This window comes from Hirundo rustica, chromosome 2, assembly GCF_015227805.2.
Source record: "Hirundo rustica isolate bHirRus1 chromosome 2, bHirRus1.pri.v3, whole genome shotgun sequence".
Lineage (NCBI taxonomy): Eukaryota > Metazoa > Chordata > Aves > Passeriformes > Hirundinidae > Hirundo > Hirundo rustica.
The window spans coordinates 19,269,330-19,290,272 of NC_053451.1; the positions used below are offsets into that span (position 1 = coordinate 19,269,330).

The 20,943-nt window shown below is 37.5% G+C and overlaps 1 protein-coding gene across 3 annotated transcripts in view; it reads left to right on the plus strand.

Annotated features, from left to right (window-relative positions):
• Window positions 1–20,943, plus strand: part of CBLB (Cbl proto-oncogene B) — a 125,833-nt gene that overhangs the window by 64,290 nt on the left and 40,600 nt on the right. For 2 of the 3 annotated variants that reach the window (XM_040055775.1, XM_040055776.1), the window contains exons 4-8: window positions 1,962–2,108; window positions 13,241–13,397; window positions 16,911–17,032; window positions 19,139–19,276; window positions 20,806–20,893. In XM_040055775.1, coding sequence (XP_039911709.1) covers window positions 1,962–2,108; window positions 13,241–13,397; window positions 16,911–17,032; window positions 19,139–19,276; window positions 20,806–20,893 — 652 coding nt within the window. Of the gene's footprint in view, window positions 1–1,961; window positions 2,109–4,818; window positions 4,910–13,240; window positions 13,398–16,910; window positions 17,033–19,138; window positions 19,277–20,805; window positions 20,894–20,943 lie in introns of all 3 variants that reach the window. The other variant, XM_040055777.2, reaches the window with a different exon arrangement.

Here is a 20,943-nt window from a genome sequence, read left to right on the forward strand (position 1 = left end):
GCCTCTGCAGGGACAGACACACGCTGCCCTCCGGGCAAGGAGGTGCCCCAGATGGCACCTCTGTGTGACTTCATCCGTAATTCACTGCAGGGCTCAAGCCTCACGGATCCAGCAAGCTCACTAGGTGTATTTGTACCTGAAAAGAGCCCCTGCAGCACAGCACATGAATGTGGGACGCTGATTGTGCCAGGCAAGGCAGAGCTCTGCTCAAACTTGCCCTGAGTCATGTTCCCATCTGTCCCAAGTACAGAAAGCTTCTTGTTTAATCTTGGGTCTAGGGCAGACCGAGGAAGCCACATGAAAAAAGCTGTTGCTTGCTCCTCTGCATCAGGCTTGAGTTCTGAGGGGTAAAGTAATAAAGAACACATGTGTGTAATTAAAATACAAAGGAAATAGGAAGGGGGATAGCAAGGAACTATTGAGCATCATAATTATAGCCATCTGATTTTACTGAAGGAATTAGAGGACTCTGAATGACTTAGCCCCATAGCCATTCTTAATCTTGAGGGAAGGGAGAGTGTATTTATTGGGGGTTGCTTTGTTTGCTTTAAATTACCTACGTTTTCACAACAACTTTGTCATCATTTTCTTGGTAGTAAAACCTATAGTAAATCTGCAGCACAGTTTCCACAGAAATCTCTATTATGAAGTTCACAAATGTAGTTGAAGTAATTGCAACCTCAATGCTAAATTGACCGTTCTTTTAGGGAGATCCCAGGAAATATGTTCAACTAAAATAAATATCTATCTTAATATTTCCATGGGGCAAAGAAATTAGCAGTAAGTTTGAGTTTATTTAAAATACTGTCTTTAAACATTCTATAAATTATGTGATCGATAAGCATTTTAGTGTGGTTTTCGTTAAATTGCTTGATTCATTTTTAAGCAGTACCTGAGATGGTTAAAGCTGAATGGACTTGACATATGTAGGACACTTCTAACACATTAAAATACTCCGGTAGAATTCAGAAGAATACAAATCCTTTATCAGAAACTGATTGGTCTCCTCTATTTTGTATATTAGCTTGGGAAATGGCCTTTTTTTACTGCAAGGAGCATCAAGGAATCTTGAGGCATGAGCTCTTATAAAGTTCACTTTTTCTTTCTGTTCTCCTCTCCTCACCATTTCCCACAGATTTTTCCATGCCAAAGGATTATTTGCATTTAAGGATTCTTTGTTCTTTGCGCTATATTAGATGGAATTTCTGTGCCAGAAGCGAAGTAATTTTTGATTAACTGATACAAACCTGGAAAAATGTATGGAAATGAGATGATGGCAGATAAGCTTTTTATGTTTTGTTTACAATAAGTTAGGTTTTTGTTTATAACATGAAAGTAAGTTTTAACTAGAGAGCATTTGAAAGGAGAATAAGAAGTAAGTACAGTAAGAAAAAGTTTTATTCTTTTAATTCTTTTCAGCTATCATAGGAGAAAAAAGTAAATCTAGTTCTATGCCATGTTTATATTTCCAGAAACCTGGGCTGACACAGGTTTGTTGTCACATACAAAACTATAATTTTAGAATTTTGAGTGTGGGGTAGATTTTCAGTTTCCTTTGTTGGTTGGATTTTTTTTTTTTATTTTTTTTTTTTTTAATGTATAAGCTGTGTAATTAGCATAAATTCTTGCTTCTGCAATGAGTAAATGAAATAGAAACACACAAGCATAACGTACAAGAAATGTATCTGAATATGAAGTTGAGAATTCAAATTTGTTCTGTTGCCAAAAAGTGGTTTTGCCTTCATGGAGATTTATGATAAATATATCCTCAGAAATCCATGGAAACACAAACCACTGATTTGTATTTCTTTGTGTTTTCAGTTGAAAGCTCAGTGTTTTTCTTGTGTCACACAGTGATGATTACAGAAATACACAGGATATGTGAAATACTGAAAGATTGATTAAGCTTATTAAATTCGAAGGATTTTGATGCGATTTATTTTTCCTTATTATATCTGCAGGAGAAACCTTACAAAGCTGTCTCTCATCTTCAGCCACATGTTAGCAGAAATCAAGGCCATTTTTCCAAATGGACAGTTCCAGGGTGATAACTTTCGCATCACCAAAGCCGATGCTGCAGATTTCTGGAGAAAATTCTTTGGAGATAAGTAAGTAACTTTTGTAAAATCTTCCATTCTTTCTAATTATAAGCATAAAAAATTAACTTTTCACAAGTTCAAGTAAGGGTTGGTGGGTGTTTTGAAGATAATTTCTCATCTAAGTCTTTAAGTTGGAAATTGCTGAGTTCATTGTTAGCGTGGTGGTTTTGCTTTGTGGGGTTTTTTTGGTTTTTTTTGTTTTTTTTTTTTTTCCTGATGCTGTAATTTTCCAGTGCTCAAAGGTAGTTCTGTCAAGGGTTCAGTCTTATTGCAAGAAGTTTATTTGTCCCATTATAGGGTGAAGATAGTACATTGCTTTCACAAAGTGTATGGCAAATTATGTCCTTTCATATTAAAAAAATATATATATATTCTACAAATGAAAACTCTAAATTAGGAATTTGATATTAGTTTCATGGACAGTATGTTTCCTTATCTCACATTTAACTTTCTAACTCTACTACAGTATTTGACGGAATGAAGTGTGCGAAGTGTAGACATGTGATTTAATGCATATAGGAAATGAAATAGTGAAAATGTAAAAATTGGCATATGTGGGATTTTTGGTTTGTTTCTTGGAAAAAAAAAAATCCATTTTGAATACACGTGTAATCTAATAGATGTGCGGCTTGTTCACTTTCTCATGTGGAATGTTTACAAGTGTAACAGTGACATAAGAGGAATGCCAGAGGCAATAGGTTGGTGTATTTTTCATTATAACAGAGCAGTCATTGTGGTCATCAGCTCTGGTATCTTGCACAATATAGGCAGAACAATTTCTGCAACAATCTGTTGCCTCTTCTGAGCATAAACAGCTCTTTAAAATAAGTAATTTTTTATTTAGAATACCAGCGTAGTAGGTTGTCACTTTTGCAAATCAGTTCTGTTCAGTGTGAATTTACAAGTTTCACTTCCATGGTTTTTTTGTTAGTCTAAACACACTCTCTGTCAGCTTCCCTCTTTCTGGGTTCATGGTAATGTTTTCTGGTAATTTCTTTCCCATGTAAGTAATGTTAGAGTGTGACGAAGTTGCTCTATTAGTCCTTTGTTTTGTTAGAGAAGTGGAATTTAACTGTGTTCCGTGTTACCCATTTTAATGTGAATATAATTTTCAAAGTAACTTCAAAAGTTCAGCTAAAGTTTTCTGAAGGATTAACTTAAGTGACATGTAGGGTTCTCTATCAGACAAGGCTTGTAAAAAACATGTCAGTCAAGAAAAGAAAAACAGGATCTTTGATAAAATGACTAATGATTATGTTTGTTCAGTGTTGCTATTTTTTCTTCCTCTCTTTTTCCCCTTTGCTTAGGAGCTCTCGGAATTTAAATTTCCTTGTGGTACTTCTCTTTTCCTGTTGAGCTCTATCCTTGAATGACCTTTAGCAGATGTCTTGATCAGAAATTGCATTTCTGTCACTGGGATTTGCAGATCTCCTCCTCTGCAAGCTGCTGTTCCTTTCTGTCATTTCATCTGAACCAGTTTCCTCAGCTCCCCTGTTCCCTGTGCTGCTCCTCTTTGGGGTTCTCGACTGACTTCTACTCTCTGTGTGAGATTCAAGAGATTTCCTTCAAGTTTCCTTCCTGTGGTCTGGTCCTGCCAATTTCCATTGGGAGGTGACACAATAGATAGGTGTTTGAGGTGTCAGACAGTGGGACACTGTAACACATTAATAAGTTTTTATCAGAACAAGGTTGGTAAGGAGAATCTTTCAACTGCATTGCTTCGTCTGAACAACTCAGCTCTACCCTTGTCCTTTTCTTGGGCACACTTAACTCTTATCTCTTCTAACTTATCCCCTGCAGCTCTTATGTCTAAAACCTCTTCATGGCCCCAGAGCTCTTGCCTTGACTTTTCTAGGCTTTGTTTTTTTCCTGCTTATGCAAATTTCTGCATAGAATGCAGCTTTAAATATGAACCTTCAGTACAAACCCTCTGACCTTCTCTGCTCTCCCCTGTGTAGTTTGATAGGGGGTTTTTGTTTGTTTGTTTGTTTTTTTAGGGAGGGTGACTGGGTGTTCGGGTCTTGTTGGCTTCTTGCCTAAAACATCAATGCACCAAAAATGTCTAGGAATCAAGGCAGTTTGGTGACATCCAGTTAAACATACATAACTTTGGTTTTTTAGTATAGCCTGAAAAATTATTAAGAGTTATGGTCAGGTTCTTTACTTTCAGGCCAAGAAAATAAGCACTATTACTGGTGTTCCCAGCTCTGCTCCAATAAAGTGAAACTGGTTTCATTGTCTGTCTTCTAAGCAAGGAGCAGTAGATCTGTGCTTGGCAGCCTTGCCATTATCTCAGGTTTAGTTAATCGTGCTTAAGTAACTATAAAACATGTAACGGCATATATGCCAAACAAACAGACGAGCAAAAAGTTTATTTGGCATTATGTTTAATCGCTTTGTTAAACAAAATGCCTGAAGCTTTTTAAACATTAATTATTTTCTAATCCTTTTAGAAATATATGGCAGATATGCCTCTAAGCCACATCCTTTACAATGGGCCTGTTGTGACAAATTAATTTGCAAATATGCTGGTATCACTTCCCTAAAAGCAAAGCCTGCATAAAGGTTTTGCAAACAACCCTTAATAACTTTCTCTTACCTGGCCACCTAAAGGTAGGCCCCTAGGAGTTTGTAAAACCCCCAGCTCTTAGGCAGTGCAGTGAAGGAGGACAGGGAAGAACTTGATTGTGTGTTCCCTGGCTGCATCTCTGTTTTACAGGGCAAGCCTGGACCCCTCATTTGTTTCTGAACAGCAGCCCTTACTTTGGGTCACTGAATAACGCTGCTCAAGATTACAGCATAAATAAAAAGTAAGTTGTGCTGGATCTTGGATTATGATGGTAAACTGTAGTACAAAAAATGTTTCTATTGCAGTTTGATCTGATTGGAAGGAGGGCATTTGAAGTATTAGAGTAACGATTTTTTCAGCATAATATTAAAAAAACCTTCCTGTTTCTGGACATAATGAACTGGATGCTTTCTTATATAATCAACTTTTTGCACTCATTTCTTTCTGAAATAATATGGGTTTTATTTTTTAATTTGACATATTTTAAATAGCAAGAAGGTCACCAGTAGTAATTTATATTTTTAGTTGAATGTTTGGCTTTGTTTTTGAAAATGTGACCTGCACTTCCTTTTACAGAAAGCAGCATGTTACAGTTTGCTAAGGTTTGAAATCCAAAATATACAGTTTTCATGAGTCCAGTTTGTACTTAAAAAAAAAATCGAACAAAGAATGATTTTTTTCCACTGCTCTTTTCCAGTGAATGGGGAACTTTTAATTTTGTTGGTTACATTTGTCTGTCTGAACACTTGCTGCAAAATTGTGCAGCTGCAGCTGAGTTTATTTATCTTGTTACTAATAAGTGTCATAGTCTGCTGTCTTTTTTTGTGTTTAGAGCTAGTCAGGTGTAAATTCACGTGGCTTCAAACTTAGGAGAAAAATAAATGGCTAGGCTCTTTTTAGCCTTGGCTCACACACCTGGCTGTTTTTTGGGTTTCTGTTGAAAACACTGTGTAGAACTCAGTAAGCAATTTGAATGGCTCCCTCAGAGCAAAGTGCTCTGAGATAACCACTTATTCTTGGCCTTCGAATACTTTCTCAGCTTTCACATTTCTGGTACACCCCTAAAAAACTCAGTTGTTTGAGAAGCTTATCTGGGAGAGAAGGCTGCGTGAGAGCAGCAGATGTAGCAATGGTGGAAATCATCAGCTCTCGCGCAGGCAGAAAGCGTAAAAGGAGCCCACAGTCAGAGCCTTTACAATTGCCGGGGTTTTCCAGTATTGCACGTTTCAGAGGAGAATGGGAAACCTTGGAAGTTATAGCATGTTTGGGAGGGATCTGGAGACAACTAATGTGGGGTTTAGGAGTGTGTAGGGAAGATTGATAAATCAAGGTGGGAGAGAATGAGATTTTGATTGGGTGGAAGGAGAGGGGTGCTAATAGCCGTAGGAAGAAGGAAGAAGTAGAGGTATTGATTCCTCTGCAAGGATGAAGTAAAATATGTATCCAAATTAGGGGGTAGGTGAGGGGGTCAGCAGTGTTCAGTAAAAGGCCCAAGATTATTTTAGTGTATGGATTTTGTCAAGAAAGCTGAAAGAGAAAAGATATCAGGGAGATGGGGAATAGGCTGTTTGGATTTGCTTTCTGAAAAACAAAAATCAGGAATGAGGGAGAACGTTCCAAAGGCTGAATGCCTGAAATAGGTTGTCTCTGGTATTTTCACAGGCCATGTGGAAAAAGCCTCTTGAAGAATATAAAAGAGCTGACTTAAAAAGAACTGAGAAATAAATTGACACAAGCTTTACCTATACCAAGAAAGGACTTGATAATGTCAAAGGCAGGACAGTGGTGAAGTTGAGAAGATGTGATTTTTCTGAATCCATAGTGATTGCTAGAGTGCAATGATTGGAGCAAGTGGTTTTAGTGGAGGGAATCTTCACCTCTGGTTCGCTGTTATAGTTGTGCTGAAGCAAGTTGTAGCTACTTGTACAGCTAAACAGTAATGTTCAGTGAAACTGTGAAATTGTTAGTTACATTTGTTTACAGATACTTTAGTAAACCCTCCCAGCGGGTTGGAAATATGCATATCAAACACAATCTGATAGCATCTTCATTACCAACATTTTATTACTGTATAGTGCTTGATGAGAACTTCCCTTGATTTCTCGCTCATTTTAATAGCACCTTACATCTTTTACTGTTTGTGGTTTGGTTTTTTTGTTTTTTTGGTGTGGTGGGTTTTTTTTGTTGTTGTTGTTGGTTTGGTTTGGTTTTGTTTGGTTGGGTTGGGTTTTTTTGTTTTGGTTTGGCTTGGTTTTTTCTGAGTAGAAATGTGCAAAATGCCACAGGGAGTAATCCTGAACTGAGAAGGAGAGTAGACATATTGACCTAAAAGTTCTTTCAGCTTCTGATTTTGAAAACTCCTGAAGTCATGCAGGGCTTGGTAACTATTGAAATTTGCTACACAAGTTTGTGATCTGGGGCTGTCTTCATGTTGTAGAATGAGTCATCAGCAAAATGTCAATATTCTTAGATTTTCATTTTTTCCGTAGTTCTGCTATTTATTTAACTTTTAAGCTTTTTATTCTTGTGGAACTTTAAAAAAATTAAAGCATTTCTGTTATTGTTTTCAGGTAAATTGAATTCTCTCCGCCTTTTATTTGCTGAGGAAATAGAAATTCTTTCACTGTTCAGATCAAAGACATTATCATTTTAATGCTCCTGTGCTTTTTTCCATATGAGGCCTGAAATTTATTTATTTTTATTGGAATTTATGAAAAAAATGTGGCTATTGATTTCTCTGTAAGAGTTAAATCGTGCATTTCAAATTGATATTCTAAACTTTGAGTAGCTGTGGTTCTGCTGTGGTCAGTGCTTTTTGGCTCAGGATAGAGCAGACTCAGCCTCAGTGGTTTGGGTTCACAGAAGCAGCAGTAAAACAGGCAGACCACAGTGCACAACTTATCTGACAGTTAAATGTTTCCAAGTTCAAGAGACCTCAGATAAACTAAGTTTTAACACCTTGTTAATCCCCTTAATTTATTACTTGATTTTCTGTTCTTGCTGCTGATAGTGCCCAAGAGCCCTATTACTGCCTGAACAGTGTAAAAATACAGACTGAGGAGTTGGTCCTGGCCCAAAGAGCTTCAAATCTGAGTATGAACTGAAGTGTAAAGGGAAGCCAAGGACGGAGATGAAAGTTGGAGAGGCAGTGATCCAAATGCCATTGCTCCATCAATGTCACGAGAGGTGTTTTAGCAACAGGAACTTTTAAAGAGGAGATGAACAGGAACAGGGCTTTTGGAGTGTGGTTCCTTCCTCAGCTGATCAGTAGCACAGGCTTATTGATAAACTTGTTTAAACTTGAGCTAGAAACATAAGGTTCTGTTCTCTGGGTGCTAGTGAGATGGGAATCTCTCTAAACCTCTTTCCTACAAATGCAAGATGAGAAAGTTTGAATAAGGCAACAGCAATGTTGCAGAGAAGAGCAAGTCAGTAGAAAGTTGCAGGACAGGATTAGAAAATGGAAAAGAAGAGTCTTCACAGCTGTTCTGGGTAGCTAAGAATAAGGTAAAATTTCATGTGCAAAAGATAGAAGAAAGTTCTGATACTTTGCACATGAGACTGTGAGATGGGAACACATTCGCCGTGGATAGGCAGGAGAGGCAATGTTTTAAGTATAAAAGGATATGAAAAAGCATGAGTGTGCTTTCAGTTTGTTGAGTTGAAAATATAGAGAAGTGTATCCCTTTGGAGACACTTGGGGAAGTACAGAGTTCCTGTATCTCTTAAGAAGTTTGCTGTCTCTCCAGCAATGTCCAGTTACACAGCTTTGGAAGTGGCTTTTTTTGGTGGTGTATTTTCTCCTTTTCATAAGACTGATTTTACCTCTTTTACCTTCTCTGTTCTCATTAGATTCATCTGTATTTGTTTGGAATGATGTCACTGTTTAGCAGTTGTACTGGCATGGTATGACAGAATTCCTTTTTTCCCTTAGGACTGAATTTCTCGAGCCTTCTGTGTGTCAATTATTTGCTTTGCAGCTCAGAAGCAGTGGACACGTGGCCTCTCACTTAAAACTGAAGCAGCAGTCTTAAGAAAATGCTCTTTTCAGTGGTGGTAAATCAAAATCCACATTGCTCACTGCAGATTTACAAAGAATGTAGTTTCTATCTGGGTCACTATTTGCTTGAATATTTTTGAGATCGCTCTGGAAACATTAATGGCCTTTTCATGGTGTGTTTTTTGGCAACATTTGAGAGAGCTTCTTGCAGACAGAAATGTTCCCTGTGAGTGTAAGTTATACAGGTACATGTTTACCTCTCTAGACATTCTTGTGGTCTGCTCTTGATTCAAATGGAAGCAGTGTCACTTGACATTCCAGGATAGCTGCCTCTCTGCAGTTTTACACAAGTGCTGTACTCTTTGTGCTCAGGAAGTACATTCTTCATCTCCAGGTTTATTTTAATGTCTTTTGCTTTTTAATAATGAAGTAACATTTGGGGAGTTTAGAAAATCCCATGTACACGTGATCAGGGCAGGAGGGAAAAGAGGACCTAAATTCCTCTGCTAAATTGCTTGAAAATCACATGCTAGACACTAATCCTTTTCCTTTAAGCATATGGAAGTTGCGTGGATGGTGTTTAAAACGCTTTATTTGAGATTTATGGAGTCATGCTTCTCTTTGATGTGTGCCCATAATAGTAAATAGATACCATCCTATATAACAGTGTTTTTAAAATCTTATGATTCAGTTAGAACACTTTTGAATTTATGATTTTTCAAATACGCTTACTAGATTTACTATTGCAGGAGAAAGGGAGAGAAGTAGTGTTGTGTAGAGAGGCCTGTGGAGAAATGGCTTGGTTTGGGGTTTTTGACAGGACTCTTTAAGAAAACAAGCCAAGGGTAAATACTGAGATCCAGATAGTTTTGTTGATTTGAGAGATGCACAGAAAACCTCTTCAGGAAATATTTTCCAGGATCGTTTGTTTTATTTTGTTTTCTTTCCTTGAATTGGCATAAGCTCGCTTCTGCTCTAATGATGAGGAAAGGCGGTACAAGGACATGTTGTGTATAAATCCTTTCCTAAAAGATGGGCAGGTAGATATTAGGATTTCCATATAAAAGGTCCTTCTATTCTTTTACTGCTGTACATCATGGACACTGTGACTTTCTCCATATTTTTGTTTCCTTCTAATATTATCCCTCTGAAGGTTTTTGAACTCATAGGGGGTTGCAATAAATTAACGTGTAGCACAGTAACGGTATGTACGTGTAATTTAGCCAGATTTTTTTCGTTCCCCCCTCCCCAAAAATTGTATTATAAAAAAAAGAAATTGTTACCAAAGCTCTGGGTATATCTGTTTGTAATGTGTCCATATGCAGTAGTGCTGTAAACTTTGGGCATCAAACCTTTGAGGGAAGTGATTGTTTAGTAGCATCCTCTCATGTGAGAGACTCCCCAGAAGATTGTCTCAGCTGGAGTCGGTCGTGGGCACTTCTTCTACAAGGGGTAGCTTATGTAACTACCATTAAATACCTGAAATACTGAGGCCTGCTCTTCCTCAGCCTGATTGTGTAGACAACTAATGTTTCCAAGGCATCAAATCACATTTTTCTGATGAGCTGAGGCAGAGCTGACTGACTCATCTCTTAGACAAGTGTCCACAGGTTCAGCCTAATAGCATGAGGCATGTGCAGAGTATCTGCCAGCCTCTAGTGCAAGGTATCATTAGGACATGATGCAACAAATACTACAAAGACAAAGATCCCCGAAAATATTTATAGGAGATGCCTGCTTTGAATGTGGCAAGCAATGATTTCATTGCAAACAGGATTTTATTTTTTTCTTTCTATAAGGACAGGTGGTTTACATATGTAAACATATGTATATATTTAAGTAACAGTCTAAATGTGCTATTAACTAGGACAGTGCTCCGGTTCTCTTTTCCATTCCACTGCCTCTGCCACCAACCAAAATCCAGATTAAAATAACTCTTTAGACTTGAGTCATGAGCCGGTGCCTTCAAAGGCGGTGTATCCCCTAAAACACAAGAAAGCAAGAGCAGTGAAATGTTAATTCAAACAGAAACTCAACTTGCCAGCCATCTCTGAAAGCTTCTTTCGTGCTGTGTGAGCCCTTCCAGATTTCTCCCAGAGGATGTGTTTCTCAGGGTGCCTGGAAGGTCACTGGGGTTTTGGAGGTGTAGGAGCAGGAGGAGAGGACACTGCAGAAATTTTTACCTTGTGAACACTCAGTAACACCTGCATTTAGTGGGTGTGTGCTGTCTGCAAGGTCTCAAAAGAGCTCATCGTATGTGTGGATAAACTGGAGAGAGAGACTTGGGGATAAATGATCCCTGGCTGTTTCTGCTTCAAACTATTTAGGAATGAAAACTGCAAAGTAGCTGCTGAGAAATAGGAGTTAATAGGTTTCAACAACCAATTCTCACTTTTATTTAAAGAAAACAGAATATAAAAGACCTATTCCACGAAGCTGCATAGAAAAAAAAAAAAAACAACTGCTGAATATAATGTATTTTAAATTTGGGCCACTACTATTCCAAAAACGTGTTCTTGGAGAAATCCCAAAAAATAACTTCGGATGTCATTAGCTAATCACTCAATTTCCATCATCTGGTTTCTGTCTTAGGCAAAGTACTAGCCAACAGAGCTCTAAAAACATACTCTCCTGAAGACTTTTGTTTTCTGTGTTGCTGGTGGAGTTTTGGGGGGTGCAGGGTGTTAGTGAATAGGTCGCCAAAGATCCTACTTATTAATTGTATCTAGGAAACATGCCTTGTGAAAGGCATGGAAAACCAGTTGTTTAGATGTACTGTGGCTGTGATAATATCTGATAAATGCTCTTTTTTTTTTTTTTTTTGAGTTATTGTCTTAGGCTTTTAAAAACTCAAAGCAATAAAATTAATACACACACCCCCGCAAAAAAACCCCACCAAAAAACCAAAAAAACAACAACCAAACAAAAAACTCACAAAACCCACAGTCAACCCTGAAACTTTTCTAACCCCATTTCAGTATGATCACAGTGCTATAACCATTTAGGGTGGTTTATAAAGAGAAATCAGAAAACATTTTGGAGCCATGTTTACAGGAGATAAATTAGCAGCAGGCACTTGAACTAAGACATCTTTGACACCACAAAAGCACTGAGTTTTCTAGTTTTTAGGGTTTTGTTTGGTTGTTTTTTTTTGTCTGAATTTAATGCAATGTTTTATTCTCTCTTTGCCCTAATGAAAATTTGATGTGCATTCTTTTGTAAATGGCATCTGATGTGGTATCTCTCTTCAGCTCTTTGTGTTTTCCTGTTTTTCATATACAGATGAAAGTATCTGCTGAGATCTATTAAACTTCCCATTTTGTCACTTATGACTTTCTCAATATAATCCTGCATGTAACAAGTGGATTTCTTTGCACTTAGAAACATAATGAGTATCTCAGGCAATAGAAATACAGGAGTGTATCTTTAGTGTTGTACTTCAAATTACTGCTTGTTTTCATTTAGAATAACTGCATAGTATTTGTTACACAGGGCCAACTTAATACAGTTGGTTCACCACCCCTCTCCCCCCAATACTAAGTAATTTACATTTGTGCATGAGAAAATAGTTAGAAAAACTAAGGCAGTTTGAAAAAGTAAAATTTACAGGAAATATTACTGAGTTTGTGATGCCTATGTCTTTTGTTGATTTAGCAGTTATTAACAGAATATCACTATGATTGTGTGAGATCTTGTCCTGAATAATTACACATTGGCTATATTTTGGTTAATTAAAATGTTTTTAAAACATCGTATAATCTGATCTCAATGTGCAGCTGAACATCTTTAAGAGGTGTTATGGCTTGGCAAATTTTGGGTTTGACCCTAATGATGCAAGAAGAATTGCTGTCATTGAGAGTGATAAGATGGAGCACATTCAAGTGATCAGCCTCATCCCAGTTTCCAAATACAAGTATTCGGTTCGTAAAATAACCAACCTGTGTTATCTTCAACTGTGCAAAGAGAAACTGAATATGACAGATTATGGCTTTGTGTGTTAGAAAGGATAATTCTAATTTCCTGTCTGTGAAAGTTAATGTAACTGTCCTGGTTTTATGATAGGACTTGGACCACTCTTGGTGGTATCTGGTTGATTGCTGTCATGTTACTTGACCAATGTTCATGAACTTTAGCTATAGCAAAAATCACATAATTGTAGATATTAAATTGATGCTTATCATTCTGGGAAAGGGAAGCTGTGAAGAAAGGAGTTCTTTAACAAGCATAGAGCGGGTCATTTACATTATCTCTGAAAGGATGTGAGATTGTTTGCAACACCTGCTTGGTAAGGTATTTTGGTTTCTGCAGTGTTCTTTGTTGTACTCCTGAGGAAGCTTGAATATCTATTATTGTGAAATAAACAACACTTCAGCTGTGTTTAAAGGAAGGTAAGCCATTCTTGTATTTGCTTAGGCTGCTTTCAGAAAACTTAATTTGTATGGTTTTTTTCCCCTCTGCAGAGAAACAAAATTATACTTCACTCCTCTGAAAGTTCAGTTTTGATGTCTAAATGAGGTATGAAGTCTTAAATATGTTATTTCACTGAATGTATTCTTTCTACTCGTTTAACAGAACCATAGTGCCATGGAAAGTGTTCAGGCAGTGCCTTCATGAAGTTCATCAGATTAGCTCTGGTTTGGAAGCAATGGCTCTTAAATCAACTATTGACTTGACCTGCAATGACTACATTTCAATTTTTGAGTTTGATATCTTCACTAGATTATTTCAGGTAAGATTTGAAAAATTTAGAAACTCCTATGAATTTGAGAAGCCTAGTGCCCTAAGGCAAGGAAGCAGATATTTTTTAAAAACTGAAAGAACTAAATTATTATGATTTAGAAATAAATTGTTCATTTCTTTTAGTCCTTCAGAGGTGTTTGAGCCAGGAACACACACATCTGAAAAACTGAAAGTATCCAGCAACACCTGCTTCATTTCTGCACGCATCTATTGTTATTACAATAGCTTTGTGTTTGCTGCTTACTTATTTTTCACTATTTTTAAATACATTCCTAGAAATGTAGACCTCCCGATAATCAGAGTTTTAGTTGTGTTTTGGTTTGCATCCATATTAGATGTACTGTTTCTGAATTTGTCACTTTGGATATTTCTTTTGTATATAGAAACCATTGAGATATACAATCATTTATTTGATCATTTATGTTCTTTACATGTACAGTGGTAAACTAGTGCAGAGCTAAAAGTTACACTAGGGAGGGTTTAGACTGGATATTAGGAGAAATGTCTTCACTGAAAGGATTATCAAGCACTTAAGGACACGATTTAGTGGGCGACCTGGCAGTGCTGGGTTAAAAGTTGTACTCAGTGATCTTAGACGTCTTTTTTCAACCTGAATATGTCATTATTCTTTAGCCTGATGGAGATATGTTCAAAATACCAAGTTTACATCAGACCTTGGGCTGATGTTTGTTCTGTTTTCCACATTGTCCTGTGCTAATTCTTGCTTAGATGTCCTAGTTTTGCTGTTGTGGGCAAGGGTGCCATTATGAAGTTGATAGTAAAATCGGGCAGGAGGGGGATTAATGATTTTAGTATATAGAGTTTTGATTTTGATTATCTCTTCTCCATTCTGAGTCAAAACAATGTCACAGTTGCAAATGTTAGATGTGTCAGTAATCTCTTTCTAATGGAACCACAAATATTGGTCACTTATTTTCTTTGTGAGGCTGCTGCTGGTTTGATTCATTACCGTGGCTTGTGCTAGAAGAAGGGGATCAGCAGTATTGATACGTGTAAAGAGAGGTGACTGGTAAGGGTTAACTTTTAATTCAGCAAAGAAGCAGAGAGCTATGTTTTGCCAAACAGATTAGGTGCAAAAGCTGCGTAACTGTTGAACTGAACTTGCACTGAACCTGGTCTGAGAACTTCTCCCAGGAGGTTACATTTTATTTCTCTAGTTTTTAAACAGCTTCTGTAACTATGTGTGCATACACCCACAGAGAGCAAATCCCAATTAAGTAATCAAATACTGTTTTGCCAACTGTGGGTTATGTTACAGAAAAGCTGCATTTCTAATGGTGTTTATTCACAGAAGAAAGTAAGACTTGGCTTGTGGAGATCCTGTGAAAGTGAAGTTGCTCCCCCTGCCTCCCCATTGTATATATGCACAGTTTTAAGTGCTGTGTTCCCTGACCAGGGAGAAGCTTAGGACAGCAGAATATATGGATGCTTTGCAGGAGCTTCAGTCTGTTGCTGTTAACATGTCCTTTGTTGTGAAAATACTTCCACTGAAGAGAGAGGGAACAAATCTTGTCCCATTTAGCCCTTCTGCTCTGATAAGACTCTGTGTACACAAGGCAAGCTATGGGTTCTTGCCTTTGAATGGTTTGGGTTGGAAGAGACCCTAAAGATCATCTAGTTCCAACCCCCCTGCCGTGGGTAGGAACACACTTCCACTAGACCAGGTTGTTTAGAGCTCCATCCAACTTGGGCACTTTCAGGGATTGGGCATCAACTGAAATGTTGTGGATCAACTTCCCTGGGCAATCTGTTCCAGTGCCTTCATTACACTTAGACTGAAGAATTTCTTCCAAATATCCAGTCTAAATCTATAGTCTTTCACTTCAAAACTATGCCTTTTTCTATCACTCCAAGCCCTTTTAAAGTCCCTCTCCAGCTCTCTAGTAGACCCCTTTAGGTACTGGGATGCTGCTTCAGGTTTCTTTAGAGGCTTCTCTTCTCCATGCTGAATAATCCCAACTCTCTCAGCCTGTCTTTGTAGCACCTGATCACCTTGCTGTTCCTCCTCTGGACTTGCTCCAGCAGGTCTGTGTCACTCCTGTGCTGGAGACCCAAGAGCTGGGTGCAGTTCTCCAGGTGGGATCTCATGAGAGCTGAGGAGGGTGAGAATCCCCTCCCGTGCCCTGCTGGCCACACTGCTTTGGGTGCAGCCCAGGACGCATTGGGCTTTCTGGGCTGTCAGTGCAACCTTGCTGGTTGTGTCCAGCCTCTCATCCAGCAGCACCCAGGTCCTGCTCATCAGAGCTGCTCTCAATCCCTTCTCCACTCAGCCTATACTTGTGCTTGGGATTGCCCCGACCCTGTGCAGGACCTTGTACTTGGCCTTGTTGAACTTGTTGAAGGAGCTGGCAGGATGCAGAATCTAGGACTGAGATTTTTTTTTTTTTTCCCCTCCTTGCTTTTGGACAAATTTAAACACTTCAGGTTTCTTACGGTCTCTGTGCTGAAACCTGTCTTCTATTCCATGTGTCCAACTTGATGAGTTATTAATTTTAAAACAAGCAGGTGTTCATCTGTGGTAAAGTAGTGGCTAGGGTTTGCCTGGGAAATGTAACTCTCTCAATCTAGACAGGGATATCTAGAATCTCGGTTTTAGGATAATCTGCTCAAGTATGTCGCACAGGCATTTCATCTCTGCCTGATTAGCCCTTAGAAGTTCTTTTAAAGGGAGTTTGCAGGGCACATAAGAACATCACTTAACTTCACCTGCCTTGATCTTTTGAGAAAGAGATCAAAAATCTGCAAACCATTCAGAGGCAGTTTCTTGACTTCCCAAATGCTGGCAATGGACATTTATGTATATATATCTGTATTAGTCCACTACTTAAAAAAATCGTTCTTCATTTACAGTAATGGACTGTTCCGTGTTAAGTGCTAGCATATCAGGCATGTTTCACTGAGTTTGCTGAAGCATTTGCTCTTCAGGTTATCAAACACTCAGGTGAAGTGCTGTCCATATTTGTTATGTTTTCTGGCTTTAATACCACTATGGTGACTGAAGAAATCAAGAAGTAGAGAATAAAAAAAAAAGGAATGACAGCTCAAATTAGCAGCTTTATTGTGATTCATTTGTTAGTGTTACTTGTCATTTACTAAGAAAGTGCTTCAGGACCTCTCAGGTTTAATTGTGTTTTTATTAAACCATCATGGGGCCATACTTTCCAGGTTCTAACTAAATATGATGTTTAATATTTTATGTAACTATGAATAGAAGGTCTCTTCAATTCTGGGTCTTCAGAATCTTTATCCAAAATGTTGTGCTTGGTTTTCTTGGCATAATTCTTCTGAAGGAACACTTGTAGCAAAGTTGGGTGTGTTGGACAGTCCTTTGTACCATTTAGACCTAAAGAAAAAGTGTGGATTTTTCAGCTGCAGTTAAAACACTTCAGGTGTCCCTGACATACAGACTTGAGTTTTATCAGAAATACAGAATTACCTGGGTGTGGTTTCATCTCTTTACTTGTTTGTCTTCTCTTTGTAGCCGTGGGGCTCAATCTTAAGGAATTGGAACTTCTTAGCTGTGACACATCCTGGATATATGGCGTTCCTGACATATGATGAAGTGAAAGCAAGGCTGCAGAAATACAGCACTAAACCTGGGAGGTGAGAGGTTTCACTGCATATTGGTTTCCAAATAAACTTGCTGTCTCAGAACCTACATCGTTCTGCTAGGTTCATACTTCTATTTTGCATATTTTTGCATATTTATTTAAAACTCACTGAGGATGTGAAGCAAAAAAATATCATATTAGCACACTGAAGTCTAAATATGTAAAAATAAACAGAAAGAAAATGAAAATAAATTGCTTTTTCTTTCTTCTTCTGAATCAAACAATGCATTCTTGAAAAACATATTTTAAAATATAATTTGATTTTCAAAATTTACACTGAATTTTTACTTAGTAGAGCAAAAACCATCTTAACACCTTTCATGGCAACATTCAAGCTATAAATTTAGTCTGTTCTTTTGTGTTTCATGTCTTTCTTTTCTCTTTGCCTGTATCATTCTGTATCATAAACTCTTCACCTAGAAAAGCAATCAGTCAGATTAAAGATCGTGGCATGTGAAATTTTTAAATACTTTTTATGTGGTGCTCTGCATAGTAAATGATTTAAACTGAGCTTTTACCAGTATGTCACTGTTGTCCTGTTTTTTTTTTTCCTTCACTGGGAAGAAAGAAAAAATCAATAATGGAATTAATCCTTTATTACTTACCATTTATTTTACTAGTTTTATCTTACAGTTATGAAGCTGTTTCCCTAAGATCTCCTTGTTGAAACTTATGCAGAAGCACTTGTTTAACACATAATTAAGAGTGCATTGTTTTGCAACTTGTTAGTGAAGTCTACCAACAGTTATAACCATATTCTATTCTTGGTTACTTTTGATTTTTAGCAAATAGTGTACTGTATCTTAAGTTACCCTGGTAGTCGTGTGTTTATGCAAAAATCTTGTGGTTCCAAGAGAAAACTGCTGATTTTTAGCTTGATACTCATGGGCACTACTACATAAGTCAAATAACTAGGCTGATTTTGAGAGCATCTGATGTATTTAGTATTTTCTCTATTATTGATCTTGATGGTGTTATGGCGAAATTACCCCATGTAGCTTTTATATTCCTTGTAAATAGAAAGTCAGTTTTAAGATAATTTTCTATTGCATATTAGAGAATTACTTTCTGAGTTGCTTAGGAGAAATGCTGGAGTGTAAAAGAGGGGAAATTAAGTGAAATTTCTTCTTTAATCCGACTAAAACATCCTGAAAATTACAAGATTCTGTTCAGATGATAGTACTTCAATGTAATGTGGGCCCTACTGAAGTTTGTAAGAGCTCTGTCAAACTTCAGAGAGGCTTAGATTTCTCATTTTAGTTTGGAACAAAATAAAATATTGACAGGTAATTAAGAAAAGCTGCTCTATTATGCAGAATTGAGTTTGTGGTCTTGCGCTGTGAGATGCTTTTCTCAGTGAGGTTTTTGCATGTGAAGTGTTGTCTGACATGAAAGGGAGTAGAGTTTTTTGTAAGAAGCTCTATACATGCCAAATCCTGCTGCCTGTAATCTTCCTTTTCTCCTGGTTGTGCTCTCTGTCTACATAATATATACTCCCAGCTATCACCTGTAACACAGAGAGTTATTTAAATCTAAGTCCAGCTGTGTAGTTAATGTTTGATTTTTCTGAAACAGAAGGGATATTTCTTTCACTCATCTCCACAGGCTCACATGACACTGCCATTTTCTAGTAGAGCAGGTTTTATCATTCCTCTTTCCTGTTTCTGTTGCATCTAAAGATGCTTTATATTTTTCCTTCCACTTGTTCAGGTTATTGGCCTGCACGTGCACAAAAGGTGTCTGTTGCAGCTATGGAGACCAGATTATATACACTCTTCTTGAAGAGGTTTATGGACATGTCTTGAGTGAAACTGTTGATGTTGAATGTGCAGCTTTCACTCTGAGAGCTGAAACACAAGCAGGTGAAATGCAGGGGGTAGGCAGCTACTCTTACTTTATTTCTGCCCATGAGAAACCGACAGTGTAGAGGAAGCAGGCTTATTTAAGGTTATACAAAGAACGTGACAGAATTGGGAATCTGACCCAAATGTTCAGGGACCTAATTCAGTGTCTGAACCAGGGGCTGTAGTTGCTGTCTTCACTTCTTTTGCTGAACTCTGAATTACACTGACTTCTCATTCATGCTCTTTTCCTCAAGCTACATTTTCAGACTGAGTTGCACTCGCCTGGGCCAGTGGGCCATCGGCTATGTGACTGGCGACGGGAACATACTGCAGACCATACCTCACAATAAGCCTCTGTTTCAGGCTTTGATCGATGGCAGCCGGGAAGGATTGTAAGTACAAATTCTTACAGCCACCAGGGCTATGAAATCCTCATTTCCCTGTTCCCTTAATGCTTGTAGGGGTAGTTAAAGATGTTTGAAACAGAGAATCTGCATATGGTGGTTAGCATTCTTTCAGAGTTTAAGAAGCATGCGTTTAATTCATTTAAAAACCACTTGTTTCTAGTTAATTCCATTAACCAGATTTACTGAAAGTTAACCAAAGTCATATCTCATAGCAAATAAATTTCATGAGAAAATAAAATGAGACAGCTGTTGCATTGATCCCTCCTTCCCTCCACAGCCCCCGAAGAGTCCCAAATGCACTTAGACTTATTGAACAGTCACTGCTTCCAGTTACTCATGTGTCTAACTGTGGACAATGATTTGAAAGCTATGTAATTGCTTTTTTATATATTGTGCAGCCTGAACATTTTCCACATTCTAATAGTTTACTGAAAAGATTTATAATTATTAGGGAATGTAAGTTTATAGGGAGAAGTAGTACATTTTTGCTAGGTTGGCTGAAGTAACAGACAAATATTTGGTGTCAGAATCTTTTCCCTGGGACACATGTTTTAGTATACCCAATATAAATATATATAATATGAAAGAAAAAGGAATGGCAGTTGATAAATCCTCAAAAAAAAAAAAAAAACACCAAAGAAAAAGATAAATCTTTTGCAGTCTTGTAATTTTTCTCAGTCCTACACAGTCTAGTATTTTTTTTTTTTCAAGTATGATGATTTCATACCTGTAATAAAAACACACTTATATTGGTAGTGTTTCTCTCTGACAAATACTGAGCAAACAAAAACTGGAGCTGAGAATATTTTATGCATATAACTTTTTCATTATTTGACTTAAAAATATATGAACTATAAGAAACTATTTCCAAGTTGCAAGTAACATAAACCTGAATATAGAACAACTTAGGGTTGCTGTAATGTTATTTAACATATTATTAATTTCCCACATGATTGAAATGCTTCCATTGGTTCTTGCCTAACATCCAGTCTGCATCTCAGTGTAGCTTCTTGTCATAATATACACAGATATGCATGTATATAATGTTGTGACATATATATTAAATATCTCATAATACAGTTACACACAAATGTGTTACCTTCTTTTCTGCAGCTTTACTTGAAATAGCCTAAAGAGTCCTGAGCAAGATGTTCTCAGTGGGAAATCACTAGGAAGTATGAGCTCACTGTGAAACAAAGATCTGAAATAATACTCTCTTGAGCTACCCCTAGAAGGTTATCTGCTGTTCAAAGCTCAGATGCATTCTGGTGGTAGCTGTAAAGTGATGTCAAAATCTTTCCTCTTGCTTTTATAAATATGCTTGAGCATGTGTCAAAATGAATATGTTGCAATTCAGTTGCACTCAAAAGATAAAATAGATGGCCGAGGAAAGACGATTTAGTTTAGTTAATGTCTACCATAACTTATTCTGTCCCCTTCACATTTTATAACTATGATTTAGCTGATAAAGCCAAAGAAATGTGCATATTTATAACAGTCTTCTTGTCATGCAGTTATCTGTTCCCAGATGGACGAAGTTATAATCCCGATTTGACAGGATTATGTGAGCCCACACCACATGATCACATAAAAGTGACTCAGGTATGCTGGCAGAGTTTTGAGTTACTTTGTAGTCATCACTTCCCTTAGTA